The sequence below is a fragment of the Helicoverpa zea genome, chromosome 1, assembly GCF_022581195.2.
Source record: "Helicoverpa zea isolate HzStark_Cry1AcR chromosome 1, ilHelZeax1.1, whole genome shotgun sequence".
NCBI classification, from domain to species: domain Eukaryota; kingdom Metazoa; phylum Arthropoda; class Insecta; order Lepidoptera; family Noctuidae; genus Helicoverpa; species Helicoverpa zea.
In genome coordinates, this window is record NC_061452.1 from 1,619,147 (window position 1) to 1,635,642 (window position 16,496).

The window sequence follows — 16,496 nt, forward strand, 5'->3', positions numbered from 1 at the left end:
TTATTTATCTAATCTAACTTTCCTGGGAAGAGGGCTCCGAAGTCATTGTAACCGCCTTCTAATTGGTGAGAACCACACCAGTGGTGGTTAAGCAGAAAGATGAAAGAAAGGATACGACGAGGAATACGCATTATGTATTGAAGTTTTTTTTATTAGAAAAAAATACATTATTCAACACACTTAAAATACATAAAGCACAAAAGCGTTTTACCATCTATTCGAAGTAAATGCGCTCATTATTTTGTATGTCTCTACCAGACCTCGGGACTACAGAGTCCCGGATTTTTGGGAGGCGAACGTGGGGCCGAAGCCAACACGCTGAAGCCCTTTTGAGACAACTTTAATGAAATGGTGACACAAAACCGACGATTATCCCTGTATACACTATAGAAATGTACCCAAGGACAATCCCCGGTTCTGTACTAAACTATTGCTAACTATGGATGAAAACTACTTGGGCTATTGTGATGGGATGCTAGTGGACTAGGAATGGGGAAACTACGGGAACTATGGCACCTGCCGATAACAATGTAATAACTACACGTAAAAATGGCAGGTGGAGACTCGCCAACTCACTTACTGGGCCCCCGGGAATCAGTCGCTAAATCGCAACAAGGGGGCAACAGGGACATGAGCGGCTGAGAAGGGTGAGGATACCTCGGCGGACTTTAAACGCAGATCACGCGCTCCCTGTGGGTCCAGCATCACCGGCCCACTCGCCACTTACCACGAGGCACCTACATTCGAAGTAAATGCGCTCATTATTATTATTATCTATCACAGAATAAATCATCTTGAAATGATTCCATTTTCCTATAAAATATATTAATGTTTAAGAAATTAATCTAGTCATTATATCTATTTGCATTAAGGTACAAAAATAGCAATTTGAGAGATTGCATACTTAATTATAAGGAAACCCTCGTCATGCACAATTATAGTCAAACCCTTATTCACAATCGTCACACTTAGAATAATTTTCATTACAAATAATGTTACTGGGATATTTGTATAATGATCTACTGGGACCAGTATAAGGCATTTGTTCCTGCAAACATTCTCCACTTAATATAACATTTGATTGGAATCAATAATACTGTCACTGAGACTATTGCGTTATTTTGTTATTGTAGTCAGTATAATCAGTCTAAAATTCAGCGTCAAGTGTGAATACATTGTCCATCTGGTTGGCCATAACTCCCCACTTCTGGTACTCGCTAACTTTCTTCTCAAAGAAGTTGGTCTTACCCTCCAAAGATATAAGATTCATGAAGTCAAACGGATTCTTAGTGTTGTAGTGCTGTTGACAAACAAAAATAGTAAGATTAAAAATAGGACAATGATAACAGTCCACTTAGTATTTTTAGGTCATATCTAGACATCGGATTATATGCATTTGCATGTTTGCATATGCAAATGCATATTATGCTATTATTTTAGCGTTATTGCATATTTTGGTACTTTTTCATTGATAGTGCATATTTCAGTATTTATACGTGATAGACGTGTTGTACTACGCCAAAGAGTATAATAATAATTAGTACGCTCTCCTCAGTGCGCTTTCGCCAAAGAGTTTCAAGTTCTGTCCGGTAACGTCAGTTGACGTCGAAAGGTCATTTTCAGCCTATAAATTAATTTTAAGTGACAAACGTCACAAATTTGCGGCAGAAAACCTTGAAAAATATGTAATTGTATATTGTCACAAGAATTACAACTAATAGTACCTCTATGTATATTTAAATATATGTTCTGAAAATAAAAGTTAATTCTAATAGTGGTTTTTTAATTGTGCATATTTTGTGCATATTTCGCTCTTTTTTAGTGCATATTTGCATGCATATTTTGGCATTTTGATAGTGCATATAATCCGATGTCTAGTCATATCAAATGCATAGTCAGCGAAAAACATGTAACATCTGAATGACCTGATTGTCCAAATAAGCCGTTAGAAATGACTGATAGCGATAAGGCAGTCTGGTCAACATTTGATAAATAAAACAGGATTAAATCTAATGATGTGGGACGTTTTTTTTTTTACAATTTATACATATTCAAGTTAGGTACTAAGCAAAAAGAAATAAAAATGAAAATATAGAGGATTTGGAATGTTACCTTTTCGCCAATAAGTTCAACAAGCAGTCTATCGGCGACGAACTCAATGTAGTCAGACATAAGCTCGCAGTTCATGCCGAGCAGCCTGACGGGCAGGGCGTCCGTCAGGAACTCCTGCTCGATGACCACGGCATCCTTGATGATATGCAGCACGCGATCCTTGCTCGGCTTCTGCACCACGTGCTTGTACATCAGGCACGCGAAGTCTGTATGTAGGCCCTGCACAAACATATACATATGTTAATAAGCTATTGTTTTCGACAAATGGAAAGATATTTCAACATGAGTTTGTTTTATGGTAAAGGGTGTTTTATCAATCTGAGTAATTCAGTACGTAAGTACATAGATTTTTATGTCCATCAGGATTGAGGAGCCACTTTCTGTATCTTAATGAAATTTTGTACTTATTTAGTAGTAAGTTAAAAAGTATTGTAGGCTCAATCTTGGAATTTGTAGTATAATAGTTCAAAAGTTATATGAACACAAAGGTGGCTCCTCAATCTAAATATTTGGACAGAGGAGCCACGTTGGAACACAGAAAGTATACGATGTACATTCTTGAAAATTTTGTATGATTTAGTAGTAATTGAGCGCAGTGAGTACTAAAAATTTAATTCCACTACCTTTAATATTTAAGAAGATACAATACTTTTAATGTGGCACCTTAACCCATACAATGAAAGTGTGAATTCCCATGAATCGTAAGTGGCAAATTCAAATTACACCCCATAAACATTTAGTAGTAAGTGTGCCTGAATTTGTAGTACATAAACAAAGTAGCAAACCTGAGTGAATTTTGTAAAAAAAACGTATTTTAAGTGGCTCCTCAATCCTGACGTTTCTGAAATGAGAAAATGCTTGAGTTACCTGAAATCGGAATGGAATAAAAAAAATAAAGACACTAACATTTAGTATAAATTTCTACTAAATATACATGCACAAATGAAAATTGTATGTATTCAATATCGGATAAAAAATCATTTTTTCCATATTCCTTAGGACGTCGCCATTAAGGGTGACCATGTAATATGAATAAAAATCAGGATAAATAGGTAGTTCTCAGCTTTGCCGCCAATTTTTTATTAAACCTCTGTAGGCAAACACATTTATGGCTATTCCGCCTCTTGAATGACAAAATATTATTGGGTAAATACAAAAGTATTTAATAACCTTACTTAATAAAGTACCTATTTAATAAACTTGCTTTGTCATTCTACATTGCTGGAGCGGTGTAATGTTCCAAATTCAAAAAACGCGCCTGTTTTTTTTTGCCCTTTATAGGGCAGGCTAAAGTGTTACGACCATACTGCCTAGTATTTCGTAGTGGCAATGGATTTGATTTTCATTGTCCGTAAATTCGATACTTCGCATTTTTTTTAAATAATGACAGCATTACATATGAAACATATTTGCTGCGTTGTTGTAACCGACTTCAAAAAAAAAGGAGCTGGTTCTCAAGTCACTTGTTATTTTCTTTGTTACTCGCTACCTCGAAGACGTCTGGACCGAAATGATTTTTTTTTCTTTCTACTCGCAGTTTTGTCCCATAGCTAACAGGTTATTCGTGATATGACTATGAAGGTTTGGATCTTACTTGATGATGGAGGCGACAGAAAATCAAGGGAACTCCGTATCGGTATATAGCAACTGCCAAATGTTTGGGATCATTGGCTTCGTATTAACGAGATCTTTACACCGAAATATGTTATGAGTACCATATCAGACCTGACAATGAAGACAAAGTGCGTTAAGGGAACTCCTTAACGGTTGATAGCAGCTACCTTGTGTTAGGCCATATTTTATTTATTTTGGTAAAGAGTTTCCACAACTGATAAACTACATATAGCTACATATATACATATTTATAAATACATATCATAACACCCAGACCACGGCCAACAAGCATGCTTATCACACAAATGTCGACCGAACCGGGAATCGAACCCGGGACCTCAGGTTCGGCGGTCCGGCATGATGACCATTGCGCAATCGAGGTCGTCAAAATATTATATACTAGCATCAAAAGGTTTTGCCAAGCATGTGTATCTATTCTTAATTTTAATTTTGGAGAATTGCTAAGTAAATTGTTAAAACCTTGTTCTTAATTTCTTAATTTCTAGTAGAAATTTTGTCGGTGTTTTGAATAGCAAGTTTTCCAAGTGATGTTCAGGAAACTGATACTGCAGTTTTAATAACTGATTGATGAACATTTTTGTTACATCAAAACATTTTAGAAAAATCATGCACATTTAGTAAAATTGACAGCTGTACTATTATAAATGAGAATAAGATCTCGAATATATGACATGTCATATATTGAGACTACACTATGTCAGCCCAATATGCCGCCACAGCGAGAGCACGGCGGCAAAGCTGAGAGCTATTTATCCTGATGTTCTTCATATTACATGGTCACCCTTAATGGCGACGTCCTAAGAAATATGGAAAAGATGATTTTTTATCAGATATTGAATACATACAATTTTCATTTGTGCATGTATATTTAGTAGAAATTTATACTAAATGTTAGTGTCTTTATTTTTTTTATTCCATTCCGATTTCAGGTAGCTCAAGCATTTTCTCATTTCAGAAACGTCAGGATTGAGGAGCCACTTAAAATACGTTTTTTTACAAAATTCACTCAGGTTTGCTACTTTGTTTATGTACTACAAATTCAGGCACACTTACTACTAAATGTTTATGGGATGTAATTTGAATTTGCCACTTACGATTCATGGGAATTCACACTTTCATTGTATGGGTTAAGGTGCCACATTAAAAGTATTGTATCTTCTTAAATATTAAAGGTAGTGGAATTAAATTTTTAGTACTCATTGCGCTCAATTACTACTAAATCATACAAAATTTTCAAGAATGTACATCGTATACTTTCTGTGTTCCAACGTGGCTCCTCAGTCCAAATATTTAGATTGAGGAGCCACCTTTGTGTTCATATAACTTTTGAACTATTATACTACAAATTCCAAGATTGAGCCTACAATACTTTTTAACTTACTACTAAATAAGTACAAAATTTCATTAAGATACAAAAAGTGGCTCCTCAATCCTGATGGACATAGATTTTTTGTCTTTCCTGTATAAAATGCTGCTGGTGTACATATAAACAGATTCTACTAGCACATCATCAATCAACCAGCTGTTCATAGTAGTAGAGCTAGTTCACTGTGAGCATGTGTTCCTAATTGACTATGTTTATTAAGGTACTGGGCTACTTTCTTTGTCATACAAGTTACACATACACTTGTTATGATGGAATGAAACATCATTAAACAAATAACCATCAAGATAAGAAAGCTAGTTTCAACTTAAACCTGATAAGCAAAGGTAAATTGAACTTATGTGCAAACGTTATCAATAACATCACTATGTGCAGACTGTTATGTCCCAAGATAAGCTTTACGTGACTCTTCGATACTACAGATAACCCTTAATAGTGAATGATAGATAAACTTTAGCAAATTCCCCCTTTTAATTATTTTGCGAGATATCATGACATACTTGTCATAGAAATATTATTTAATTTTTGTTTTGTATTTTTCTCTTCTACCTTGTGTCACTCGCGTGAATAAAATGTTTTTCTTTCTTTCTTTCTTTCTTCTTTCTAATTTAACGAAGATGGTTGACCTACATAAGGAAAAAGGATTTATTTATATGATGTGATATGATTTATATATTTTTGGTGTGGACCAAACCTATAATAATGATTCTAATTTTCCTGTAAATATACAAACCTCATCTCTAGAAATCAGCTCATTGCTGAATGTCAATCCAGGCATCAATCCTCGCTTCTTCATCCAAAAGATTGATGCAAAACTGCCAGAGAAGAATATGCCTTCAACAGCAGCAAAGGCAATGATACGCTCAGCAAATGTGGCTGACTTGCTTGCAATCCACTGGAGGGCCCAGTCAGCCTTCTTCTTCACACAGGGCAGGGTTTCAATAGCATTAAACAGGAAGTCTCTGTACAAGGAAATAGTCATTGTAGATACAATGGAAACTTTTGTAATACTATGAGTCATAGTTTTTACAAGTACCTACTTTGTAAACAAAGTTGAGTAGGTAGCTAGAATTATATCTATTTATAGATTGCTTTAATGCTATGGTCAACTGAACAGCAAGATAAGTATGCTACTAAACAAGTAAGATAACTTACCTCTCCTTAGGGTCTCTAATGTATGTGTCAATGAGCAAGGAGTACATCTCAGAGTGAACATTCTCCATAGCAATCTGGAATCCGTAGAAGCATCTGGCTTCTGTCACTTGCACCTCTTGGGAGAAGCGTTCCACCAAGTTCTCATTGACAATGCCATCAGACGCAGCAAAGAAAGCCAGCACATGTTTGATGAAGTGTCTCTCACTGTCCTTGAGATTCTCCCAGTCTGACATGTCCTGAACAAAACATGAAAATATGGCTGAGTACAAATATTATTACACCATGTTGTCAATTAAGCACTGCAGAAATTCAACAATGTTGCAGTTGAATGAACTTTATTTACAATGTGATGTATTGACCCAACAACAATAGTATAGTTTTGGAAGTGCTAGGACTACAGAAAATTAACAATGAAAATTGCATCATATTTCTTATTACTGTTACCACAGAGACTGTTACTAATTCAGTTCGTGGGAGGCGAACAAGTTGCGACTTGTTAGACTTAAGCCCTGGGATGACTATATAATAGATTTCTAAGGTAGGTAATTTTCCCAAGGTGGTACTTAATGATGAAAGTAAACAACGTTAAGGTTATCATATCATGCATGTCAAATAGAAAATACAATAATATTAGAGCAATAATTAAACCTAAGATGTAAACAAACCTTGGATAGATCGACTTCCTCAACGGTCCAGAACGAAGCCTCTGCCTTCTTGTACATTTCCCAGATATCAGGATACTGTATTGGGAATATTACAAAGCGGCGAGGGTTGTCTCGCAGAAGGGGCTCCTTTTGTGGGTCAAACTCGACCACCTCCATGTTCTTCCCTTCTACATCCATGCTTTCTCCACTCAAATTTTCACTGCGTTCGGCCAAAACATTGTTTTTTACCGGAGACTGTAAGAAAACAAAACAAGAAATAAGATTCCTGATGAATTCACGTCACAATCACAGCTATAAGTACAGCTTGCGTAGTATATGAACAGGAAAACTAACCTTCAAATGCACGCTCTTTCCAAATTCATTGTGCAGGTTTTCTTTATTAAAAACTGGAGGCATTTTTATGTATTATATTTATAATTCCAACTTCACCAAAGATAAAATTTTTCAAGCGATCAAGTTTAGTCGAGCAAGTTCGCGGCTGCAAATGTCGAATGCAACACGAATAGAGATTGCCCGCTTTTTTACTTCATTGAATTTCCCTCCAATTTTAATGATCGAACAGATGGGTTCCGAAGTACACGTTACATTCAATAGACGTAATTTTAACCTATCACAATAAATTAAATTACATAACTAACTTTTTCTTTACATTGATTTAACAAATCAAAATATAAACAGTAGCTTTTCTGTCCAAAACAAACAGTTTTGACCGTGATGCAATTATGTTTTATGACAAAACAAATTTGAGAATTTAACTGAATAAAGCAATGTATCCTTAATTAGCGCGATTCGGAACGACACTTTGTTTACAAGTTCATTGACCACTCAGAATAGAGCAAATAGAAAAGAGCGGTATTTCATTTGATACGGTTACTTTTAATTTTCACGTGAATTTGAATGCTAAGCTTCTTGCAAATAGCATTTACGTACAATCAATTTTGACTTGAAATAAAGACAAAGTAACTTCCCATACCAAAATATATAGAAAAATGGTCAATTTTATTTCCCGCCCAGGCCGATTATTTAAAACGGTTTTCTATTGGTGATATTTTCAACCAATCCAAAACTAGGTCAACTGTCAACGTTGCCTTCAAAGACAAAGAAATTATCATAGAGGCAGGAAAGAGGAGAAAAGAATATAGATGGAAAACATTGCGATTCAGACAGCCATTTCGCGTGAGCGAATGCGTGTACGTCTCGTAGGCGTAGATTAGGCTTCTAGGGTTAAAGTGGGTTCCAGTGGAATTTGATTTTCAGTCGTCTTTACGGATAGTGAGAAGCCAGAAAGTCTGATAATCAGTCTTACCTAACTTACTCGGTTGAAGATGTCAGACAGATAAAATAGCAGTGTATTAGAATATGAATAATACTTTGGGAAAGGCCTTCGAAAGAGCTCCCAGATATTTTCGAGGCTGTACGAGAACTTAATGTTTATTCATAGTTTCCCTAAGTTGGCTACGCAGTTTATTTTATTATTTTGTAGGAAACCGGATAACGCTCGAATACGCGTAGCCCAAACCGAAAGTAGGTATACGCTCAGTCACTCTCAGAGAGTCTTTACTGATTTCAGTTAATTATCTACAGGATCTGTCACAATGGGTAACCATGTAGATCCTACACATACCACCTGTGTTAACTGCAAAATATGCGTTAGTATATTATCCAGTTTCACCATTGATTTTGAGAACATTGAAGATACGAATGATATAGTATTTAATTACTGGTTAGGAGTAACAAAATAAAAATTCTACAATATAATTAGGGCGCAGTACCACATATGTATACCTGAAATGCATAGGGGTAGTTTTAGCTTAGCAGCGCTTTTACTTAAGTTTTAAAGAGGAAACTCAGATGACGAGAGAAAATGTCCACGTTTTTACGCACACCTCATTGAACTTTAGAGTCTCATGGATAAAGTAGGTACGGGATATTTTAACTGAAGACTACGGGCCAAATCATCTTTGGATTGGGTCTCTAACAGAACAATAAAATACTACAAAATAAAGACGAGTTTTTGTACATGTATGATGTACTATCCCTATATACTCACTTATTTACTCTCCCTATGTGGGTACTCCCGCTATAAAACCTCCTATTTGTTCTCTCTACACACTCTCGTAGTAGGCAACCTATGCTCTCATTTGGTTAATCCTATGCACTCCCTCTTTCATCGGGGAAGTATGTAAGGAAACGTCTCATTTACTCTTCCCATGTTATTCCTAATTTCCTCCCCCTGTGCCCCCTTTTTTAATTCCTTATGTAAGGAATTCTATATGTATTCCCCCCGTGGATTCCTAGTACCTACACCTATCTACCTCGCCTTCTTGGGTTATACGCTATGTAACTGTAAATTTCTAGCTTTTATTGGGCCATGACTACCCCATGGTCAGTGGATGTTGTTTTGGTGAGCTACGATAGACAGCTCAGAAATATTTAATAAATAAATTGTGCGTTTTGTCTTTTTGTTTGAGTCGAACAAGTCGGGAGTCGAGCTTCTATTGCTCGTGTGTATATCTGTGAACTGATGTGTCACATTTTTAATAATGTCAAGTGTCATGTCATTCGGGAAATTAATAGCCTAAAAAATACGCTTTTGTAATTTGTGAAATAAAATTGTAAAATAAATAAAATAGGAAAGTTTAGCAAATATGTCGGATAACGACGATGATTATATGTGCGAGGAGGAGGAAGATTATGGATTGGTATGTAATTTATACTAATACTATTAATTTGGCAATGTTATTGTGTGTAGTATGACGTTTTAGCGATTTTATCCAAAATACATAGCTTTTAACCTTGCTTTTGTTGTGATTGAAGTTTGTTAACAAGTCCTATTGCCGGCTTGATAGAGTTCGGCTCAATTGGATTTATCACATTAATCATCCACGAGGTTCGCCTTGGCAAAATTTCTCGGTCAATCTTGCACGAAAATCAGTATATTACGATATCTTGCAGTCGCAAACAAGAAAGATTCAGTCCAACTGTGTGAACAGCTTGACTGTACGTGATAAATTTAAATATGTGTGTCTGTCCAGGAATACTCAGAAGACAGTAATTCGGAGCCAGATGTTGATCTAGAGAATCAGTACTACAACAGCAAGGCGCTGAAGGAAGATGAGCCCCAGGCTGCTTTGCTTAGTTTTCAAAAAGTCCTCGAGCTGGAGGGAGGGGACAAGGGAGAATGGGGCTTCAAAGCACTCAAACAGATGATAAAGATTAATTTTAAATTGGTGAGTTAGTAGTTCAGTTAGTAGGTTCACTTATTAATATGTGTATTGTTATATTTTTTGTTCTTGGTATATTTTGGTGTAGCAAGGTCACAGCTCTGTTGGTCAATCAGTTATGAATATGAGAAAGGTTTTGATGCAAATGAGCATAAAAACATTCTAACTCCATCTAGAAATCTATATGCAAAAAAAAACAAAAGACAGCCCCCACCTTTCGCCAGTTTTTATGTGTTTTTGCTAGGAAGAACTCTTCAAACCTCCCCTCAACACATGTTTGTCTTAGATTTCTGTGTACCACCACCTAACAATAACTATTTATTCTTTTGCAGGGCAACTTTACAGAAATGATGTCTAGGTACAAGCAGCTGCTGACGTACATCAAGAGTGCGGTCACGAGGAACCACTCGGAGAAGTCCATCAATTCCATCCTAGACTACATCTCTACTTCTAGAAATGTAAGTTTTGCTATTATCTGAATCATTCCGGATACATACATTTCTTGTTGGCAACTTTCCATCATGCCTCCAAGCCATTAAAATATTGGTTTTCTTTGGTGGCTTTGTTTACATACAAATTATGAAACAGATTAATTGGAAAAAAAAGCAAATTTTTGTGTTCCTGTCTCCAAGAGGGAAACAGTAGATTTGGCATGTGGTAAAAGGAATTTCTTATACTAAGGATATATCTTGGGGTATTTTTCTTTTTATTTTATGTCTACCACATTTTTCCCTCAACTTTGCGCCAACATATTATTATAAACAACATACTAATATAATAATGAGGAAACATTTTTTAATTTGCTCAGACCCTAAGGGTTTCTGAACTACTGCACCAATTTGCAGAATTTGCTTTCACAGCTGGAAAACTACTCTCTTCCTGAGTAACATAGGCTATATTTTATCACAGTATGGTCTGTAGTTACCAGCCGCGGACAAACCGCGGAAAAACTGATAGTCCTAGTCTTCCATAATCTTCTATTACATCCAAACAGCTTGACAAATAATTTCAGACTCACTAATCAGTACCATATATTATGCTAGTTATAAACAGTTTCAGTATGGTATGTTTATTAGTATAAATTATGTATAAAACAGTGTTCGCTACAGATGGAATTGTTACAAGACTTCTATGAGACCACTCTAGAAGCTCTAAAGGATGCTAAGAACGACAGGCTATGGTTCAAGACGAACACGAAGTTGGGCAAACTGTACTATGATAGGGGCGACTTCAATAAACTGGCTAAGATCCTCAAGCAACTGCATCAGAGCTGTCAGGTGAGATCATAACATGGTATATATGCATACTCTTTGTTTGAAATAGGATCAGTCACCTCAAGGTAAGCCAAGAACTTTGAGTGAAGTCTAAATTGAAGTTACGTGAGACATGGTCAACTTACAATGGAGACATGACAATACTGCTTGTTTTAATTTGGATAATGCTATATGGTTGACGAGGTAAGCAAATAATGAAAAGGTTTATCAAGCAGATGTCAGATTTGGCAAGGTACAAGATACCCTTGTATAAGTTGTAAAGCGTATAATGAAGTATCTATGTGTTTTACATACTTATGCTTATACCCAGGTAATGTAAAAAGCAATTGAGTGAGAATAGCATTGAGGAGTTATATTTTTTTGCTTACCTACAAAGATCACCACTAGGTCTTATTTCGAAAAGTGTTACAGACAAATTCATTAAATATTCACAGCAGAAAAAGGCACCTTCACGTAATAATAAGTTCTGCCTCGTAAACAATTTGTTATAATATAGATATTTCCACAGACTGACGAAGGCGAGGATGACTTGAAGAAGGGCACCCAGCTGCTGGAGATATACGCGCTAGAGATACAGATGTACACCGCTCAGAAGAACAACAAGAAGCTCAAGGCGCTGTACGAACAGTCGCTGCACATCAAGTCTGCTATACCACATCCGCTTATTATGGGGGTTATTAGAGGTAATTAATATTACTGCTTAGTTGTTTCCACTGGATCTGCGAAAACTATTCCATAAACATGTAGGTATATAAAGTATTTTTGGCCCCACTTCCACATTCTACACTGTGTACATTATGTCCTATTTCCGTACAAGATTTTATCTCAAACAGTCCAGCCCTTCTAGTGTTCAAACTATCTCATAGTTTGCATTGTGTGTTTGCAAATCAATAAGCAAGAAGGGATACCATTGTATGTCTTTACATACGTTCTTCCATAATGCTTGAGATTAATCTAGTGTGTTTCATAGAAGTTTCTCTAAAATATCTATATTCTAAACACTCATTATTCTCGTTAGATCCTACCATAATAAAATTGTTCGCGCACATTTTTTCGTAAACATAAAAGTATGCGTCAACGTAAGTCCACAGCAGCAGCTAGCATGTTTTCGCGAACAAAGGTTAGAACAAAAGGAACGTCGGGATACGGAATTGTTCGAAAGAGTTACCGCGATCCTAGTACATGGGTTTAAGTCAGTAAGAGTCTGTCACCACCCACAGAAGGAGAGCAGCTCTTCCTCCGAGCCTTTTTCCCCAAACTATGTTGGGGTCAGCTTCCAGTCTAGTAAAATAGTAGTAGTAGTAGTAGGAGAGCAGCTAACATTTTAAAATCTAAAATTCTATATTAACTTCTCCCTTTTGGTACAGAATGTGGCGGCAAAATGCACTTGCGCGAGGGTGAGTTCGAGAAGGCTCATACGGACTTCTTCGAGGCCTTCAAGAATTACGACGAGTCCGGCAGCCCGAGGCGGACGACCTGCTTGAAGTATCTCGTTTTAGCTAACATGTGAGTATCTGAAAATATACAACGTAGAATAGCATAGTATTGTTGCCTAAAAGGAAGGATCAAAATTATATTTCAATACAAAAGTGTGACTGTCATATATTTTACCATACAAATCACCATCATCTCACGAGCCTTTTTTAATCGAACCCACACACTCATTTTAAAGAGGTTGGTTCTTTGCCCACTAGGCCACTTTGACTCAACCATACAAATAGAGACACATAAATTGACTATTGAAAAATATGCTCTGCTGGTAACCCTGCTATGTAGCCCATGCTACAATAAGATTTTGTTACTTCCAGGCTCATGAAATCAGGTATCAATCCCTTCGACTCTCAAGAAGCGAAGCCTTACAAGAACGACCCAGAAATCCTAGCCATGACGAACCTCGTAATGGCTTACCAAAACAACGATATTAACGAGTTCGAGTCTATTCTCAAGCACAACAGGAACAATATAATGGATGATCCCTTCATAAGAGAACATATAGAGGACTTGCTTCGTAACATCAGGACCCAAGTGCTCATCAAACTGATCGGACCTTACACTAGGATTCATATACCGTTTATATCTAAAGAACTGAATATCGATGAGAAAGAAGTCGAGAATTTATTGGTCACGTGTATTTTAGATAAGTGAGTAGATATTTGTATTTATTTATGGTATGGATTAGCGTAAGACACTTATGCACCTGATTTACTTCAATAATAAGTAAACAATTAATCCAAAGATGGTAATTAAAAACTGAAGAATTTGTTTGTTTTCTCAGGAACTATTTTATAGGGGGAGGTTATAGGCAATTATTTGTTCGGGTGCGGGAAGATGTGGCGAAGCGACTTCGTTACGCTTTTCGAATCGATTAATATTAAATTGAACATTGAGTTAGGTGGTTGACTATAAGGTCTCTGGTCAACTCTGGTGTAATCTTGTAGGTGATTAATATTTACTTATGACAAATTTGATTTTCCCCAGCACTATCAGCGGTCGCATCGACCAAGTGAACTCGGTGCTGGAGCTGCAGTCGGGGGCCCGCGGCGCCGCGCGCTACTCGGCGCTGGACAAGTGGACGGCGCAGCTCGCCGGCCTGCACCTCGCGCTCGCCAACAAGATGGCGTAGTGCACGCGGAACTGTGCCTGTGGCTGGAGGGTTAACTACGGTAGTTGAGTCACTTTGCTGATTTGAACTTGTGTAGTGTAGGGCTCTTGTTCACCACACGATTGAGGTACGAATTCGCTGGTTACCGATAAAACGTTACCTAGGTATCTGGTAGTTCTACCTACCAGATTAAGGCTGCTTATAAAAATTATAGTTTATGTGGCAAATAAATTCCTGATAGAGACTTTGTCAGTTACCAGTGAAACTTACCATTAATATCGTGAAACCTTATGTACCTTTTACCGTATGTACGGAGTAGTGACAAAACACTAACCGTATGGTATGGATCACTATAACAAATGTGCTGTGAATAAGAGGTCCGACAACTAGTAACCAATTTCAGAGTGGCAAAGTTATTTGTGCTGTAATGGCGGAATAATACTTTTAAGTATGAGTTTTCGCTGCTGGTTGAAAGTGTGATGATCGTGTGTAGAATGAAATTTGACAATTAACTATTAATTAGTGCCAGATTTTTTTACAGTTTTTTGTGTTGAGTGAAAACTGATATTTAAAGTGTTTATACGCTAATTGGAAGATGTAGATGCTTTTAAAAATGTTGACTGATTATTGTGTACTACGATTTAAAAGCGGCTTTCGCGCCTACGTTCTTAACGTCATTAAAACTAAACACATCTTATAAAAGAGTAAACGGTTTAGAGATTCGAAGGCGAAATTAGAAGACAAAACAGAACTGGACATATCCGCCAGCACGGCGGTCCATTTTATGTTTCTTTATTGTATAAAAACATAATATCTGTCAACATTATTTGAAAACACCGAAGTCTTCTTTACATAAGTCTCCAGTCACACGTATAAGCTTCTTGGGCCTTCCGCTCGTGAAGTGGCGCGAACACGACTCTGTACGACGGACTGCACGCGCCATCGTACAAACGCGGCCTAACACCGAACATATACACAATATCGCCCGAATAATTAACATTCAAAATTGTTGAGCGTCCTCCATACAACTCGCGAAGTTCCTCGGGAAAGTTTATCAGAGTTAATTATGAAGGAATATAGCGAGGCCCGAGTATCCCTCCCATAGGGAACAAATTGACGAGCAAAGATGTCATAACGGAAAATCTAAGAAACTAGCTCCGCCAAATGCGGGTGTTCTGGGACGAGGAACGTAACCGTCTCCGCCCTGAAAGCCTACTTTGGATCCTACCCATTTTTGTAAAACCAAAATACTTCGACAGATGTGTCAAAGACCCGAACGTCTCGTTAATTCACGCGAAATTGAGGGTCCTGACTACCGTGCGTTACTTGACGTAGAAGAAGGCGACTTATCTACCTTTCTTCGCTCGTCTTTCGTTCCTTAGTGGTCCCTCCACACTCCTCGTATTCGGGAAAATTCGCGAGTAGTCTGGAGTTCGCTTTATGTGAAGGTTGTGGTCTGCAAACTCGTCCAACTTCTTTTCTATGATATTTTGGCGCCCAACCTGGCTATGTACATATAGTGCGCTCGAGAATCTAGTGTAAATCGCCTTATTCGATGTCTCTCGGATTATGTAAGAATCATGCACATAATATAATCGACCACGTCCACAGCAATATATATAATACCTTTAGTTACTATTCTATGTCTAAAATTCCTTGTATAAAAGTTGTAAAATAGATAGAAATCTAAATTATTACTCGTATTTTGTCATTAGCCTTTCCGAGGTCTGTTGTAAACTGTGAAACGGCGGGCGGTCAAGGATATTATAATTATCTGAAAGAATTCTGTGAATACATATATTAAGCAGTTCTTTCAATTAGTTAAACAAATGTTTCATATTCATCAATATCTAGTTTCGACAGAAAAGAGTTGTGATAGCGTTGTGAGGGCGTAGTCGCCATTGAGTCCCAAGTGACGGTTTGTACGAAAATTATTGTATAAGAACATTTTGACCGTATAGTCCGTTTTCATATACAATTGGATATACATACATCTCCTTTTTGTAACGTTGGTTAAAGTACCCTCTAGCTGTACAACCAGACTGTTCTAATATCACACAAAACTTATTTTATAAGAACTTGCGCTGTTTAATTTTGTAACTTTTTAAGTCTCGATGTATTGGCGAAGTTGCCTCACTCACGGATTATGTTAAGAATGTAACCGATCAACTGGAGTCGGGAGTTGGAAATGTGATATTGTATATGGATGCGTGTAGTAATATATTTGTGAATAATGTAATATTTGTCCGCGGAGTATAAAAAGACATCGTACAGAGGCTCGGTATGAACGCTTGTAATTATTGGGAACAATGGCTGAACAACTGAAGAACACGCCTCATTCAGTGCAGTGTTATGCAAATACACGATTTCAAGTATATGTTTGTCTTTTTACTTCAATTCCTTAGACAGACTGAGAACAGCATTATACTTTTTAAGAGAACCAGG

General features: G+C 37.0%; 2 protein-coding genes across 3 annotated transcripts; one reads left to right on the plus strand and one right to left on the minus strand.

Moving 5' to 3' along the window:
- Positions 1–112: 112 nt before the first annotated feature.
- On the minus strand, positions 113–7,473 carry LOC124629779 (ribonucleoside-diphosphate reductase subunit M2). Its single transcript, XM_047163322.1, has 7 exons — positions 7,285–7,473; positions 6,952–7,185; positions 6,287–6,522; positions 5,865–6,093; positions 2,113–2,331; positions 766–1,300; positions 113–240 (listed from the first exon to the last, which is right to left on the minus strand). The coding sequence occupies exons 1-6, from the start codon at positions 7,345–7,347 to the stop codon at positions 1,148–1,150; spliced, it is 1,134 nt and encodes a 377-aa protein (XP_047019278.1). The 5' UTR covers positions 7,348–7,473; the 3' UTR covers positions 113–240; positions 766–1,147.
- Positions 7,474–9,490: 2,017 nt separating this feature from the next.
- On the plus strand, positions 9,491–16,428 carry LOC124631944 (COP9 signalosome complex subunit 2). Of its 2 annotated transcripts, none has more exons than XM_047166626.1 (8): positions 9,491–9,653; positions 9,987–10,181; positions 10,508–10,633; positions 11,273–11,452; positions 11,958–12,132; positions 12,817–12,955; positions 13,258–13,590; positions 13,928–16,428. In XM_047166626.1, the coding sequence occupies exons 1-8, from the start codon at positions 9,600–9,602 to the stop codon at positions 14,070–14,072; spliced, it is 1,347 nt and encodes a 448-aa protein (XP_047022582.1). In that variant the 5' UTR covers positions 9,491–9,599; the 3' UTR covers positions 14,073–16,428. The 2 variants fall into 2 exon arrangements, with proteins under 2 accessions (XP_047022582.1, XP_047022642.1); XM_047166686.1 differs by having other exon boundaries at positions 11,285–11,452.
- Positions 16,429–16,496: the final 68 nt, after the last annotated feature.

What these genes read in the sequence shown, in the direction of transcription:
- LOC124629779 (XM_047163322.1), bottom strand. Translation starts at nt 7,347, where the DNA reads ATGCCTCCAGTTTTTAATAAAGAAAACCTGCACAATGAATTTGGAAAG. An exon ending in AGGAAGTCGATCTATCCAAG is followed by an intron (nt 6,523 to 6,951) that starts GTTTGTTTACAT and finishes TGTTTTGTTCAG; the next exon opens with GACATGTCAGACTGGGAGAA. An exon ending in ATTAGAGACCCTAAGGAGAG is followed by an intron (nt 6,094 to 6,286) that starts GTAAGTTATCTT and finishes TTCCTTGTACAG; the next exon opens with AGACTTCCTGTTTAATGCTA.
- LOC124631944 (XM_047166626.1), top strand. Translation starts at nt 9,600, where the DNA reads ATGTCGGATAACGACGATGATTATATGTGCGAGGAGGAGGAAGATTAT. An exon ending in TATTATGGGGGTTATTAGAG is followed by an intron (nt 12,133 to 12,816) that starts GTAATTAATATT and finishes CTTTTGGTACAG; the next exon opens with AATGTGGCGGCAAAATGCAC. An exon ending in TATCTCGTTTTAGCTAACAT is followed by an intron (nt 12,956 to 13,257) that starts GTGAGTATCTGA and finishes TGTTACTTCCAG; the next exon opens with GCTCATGAAATCAGGTATCA.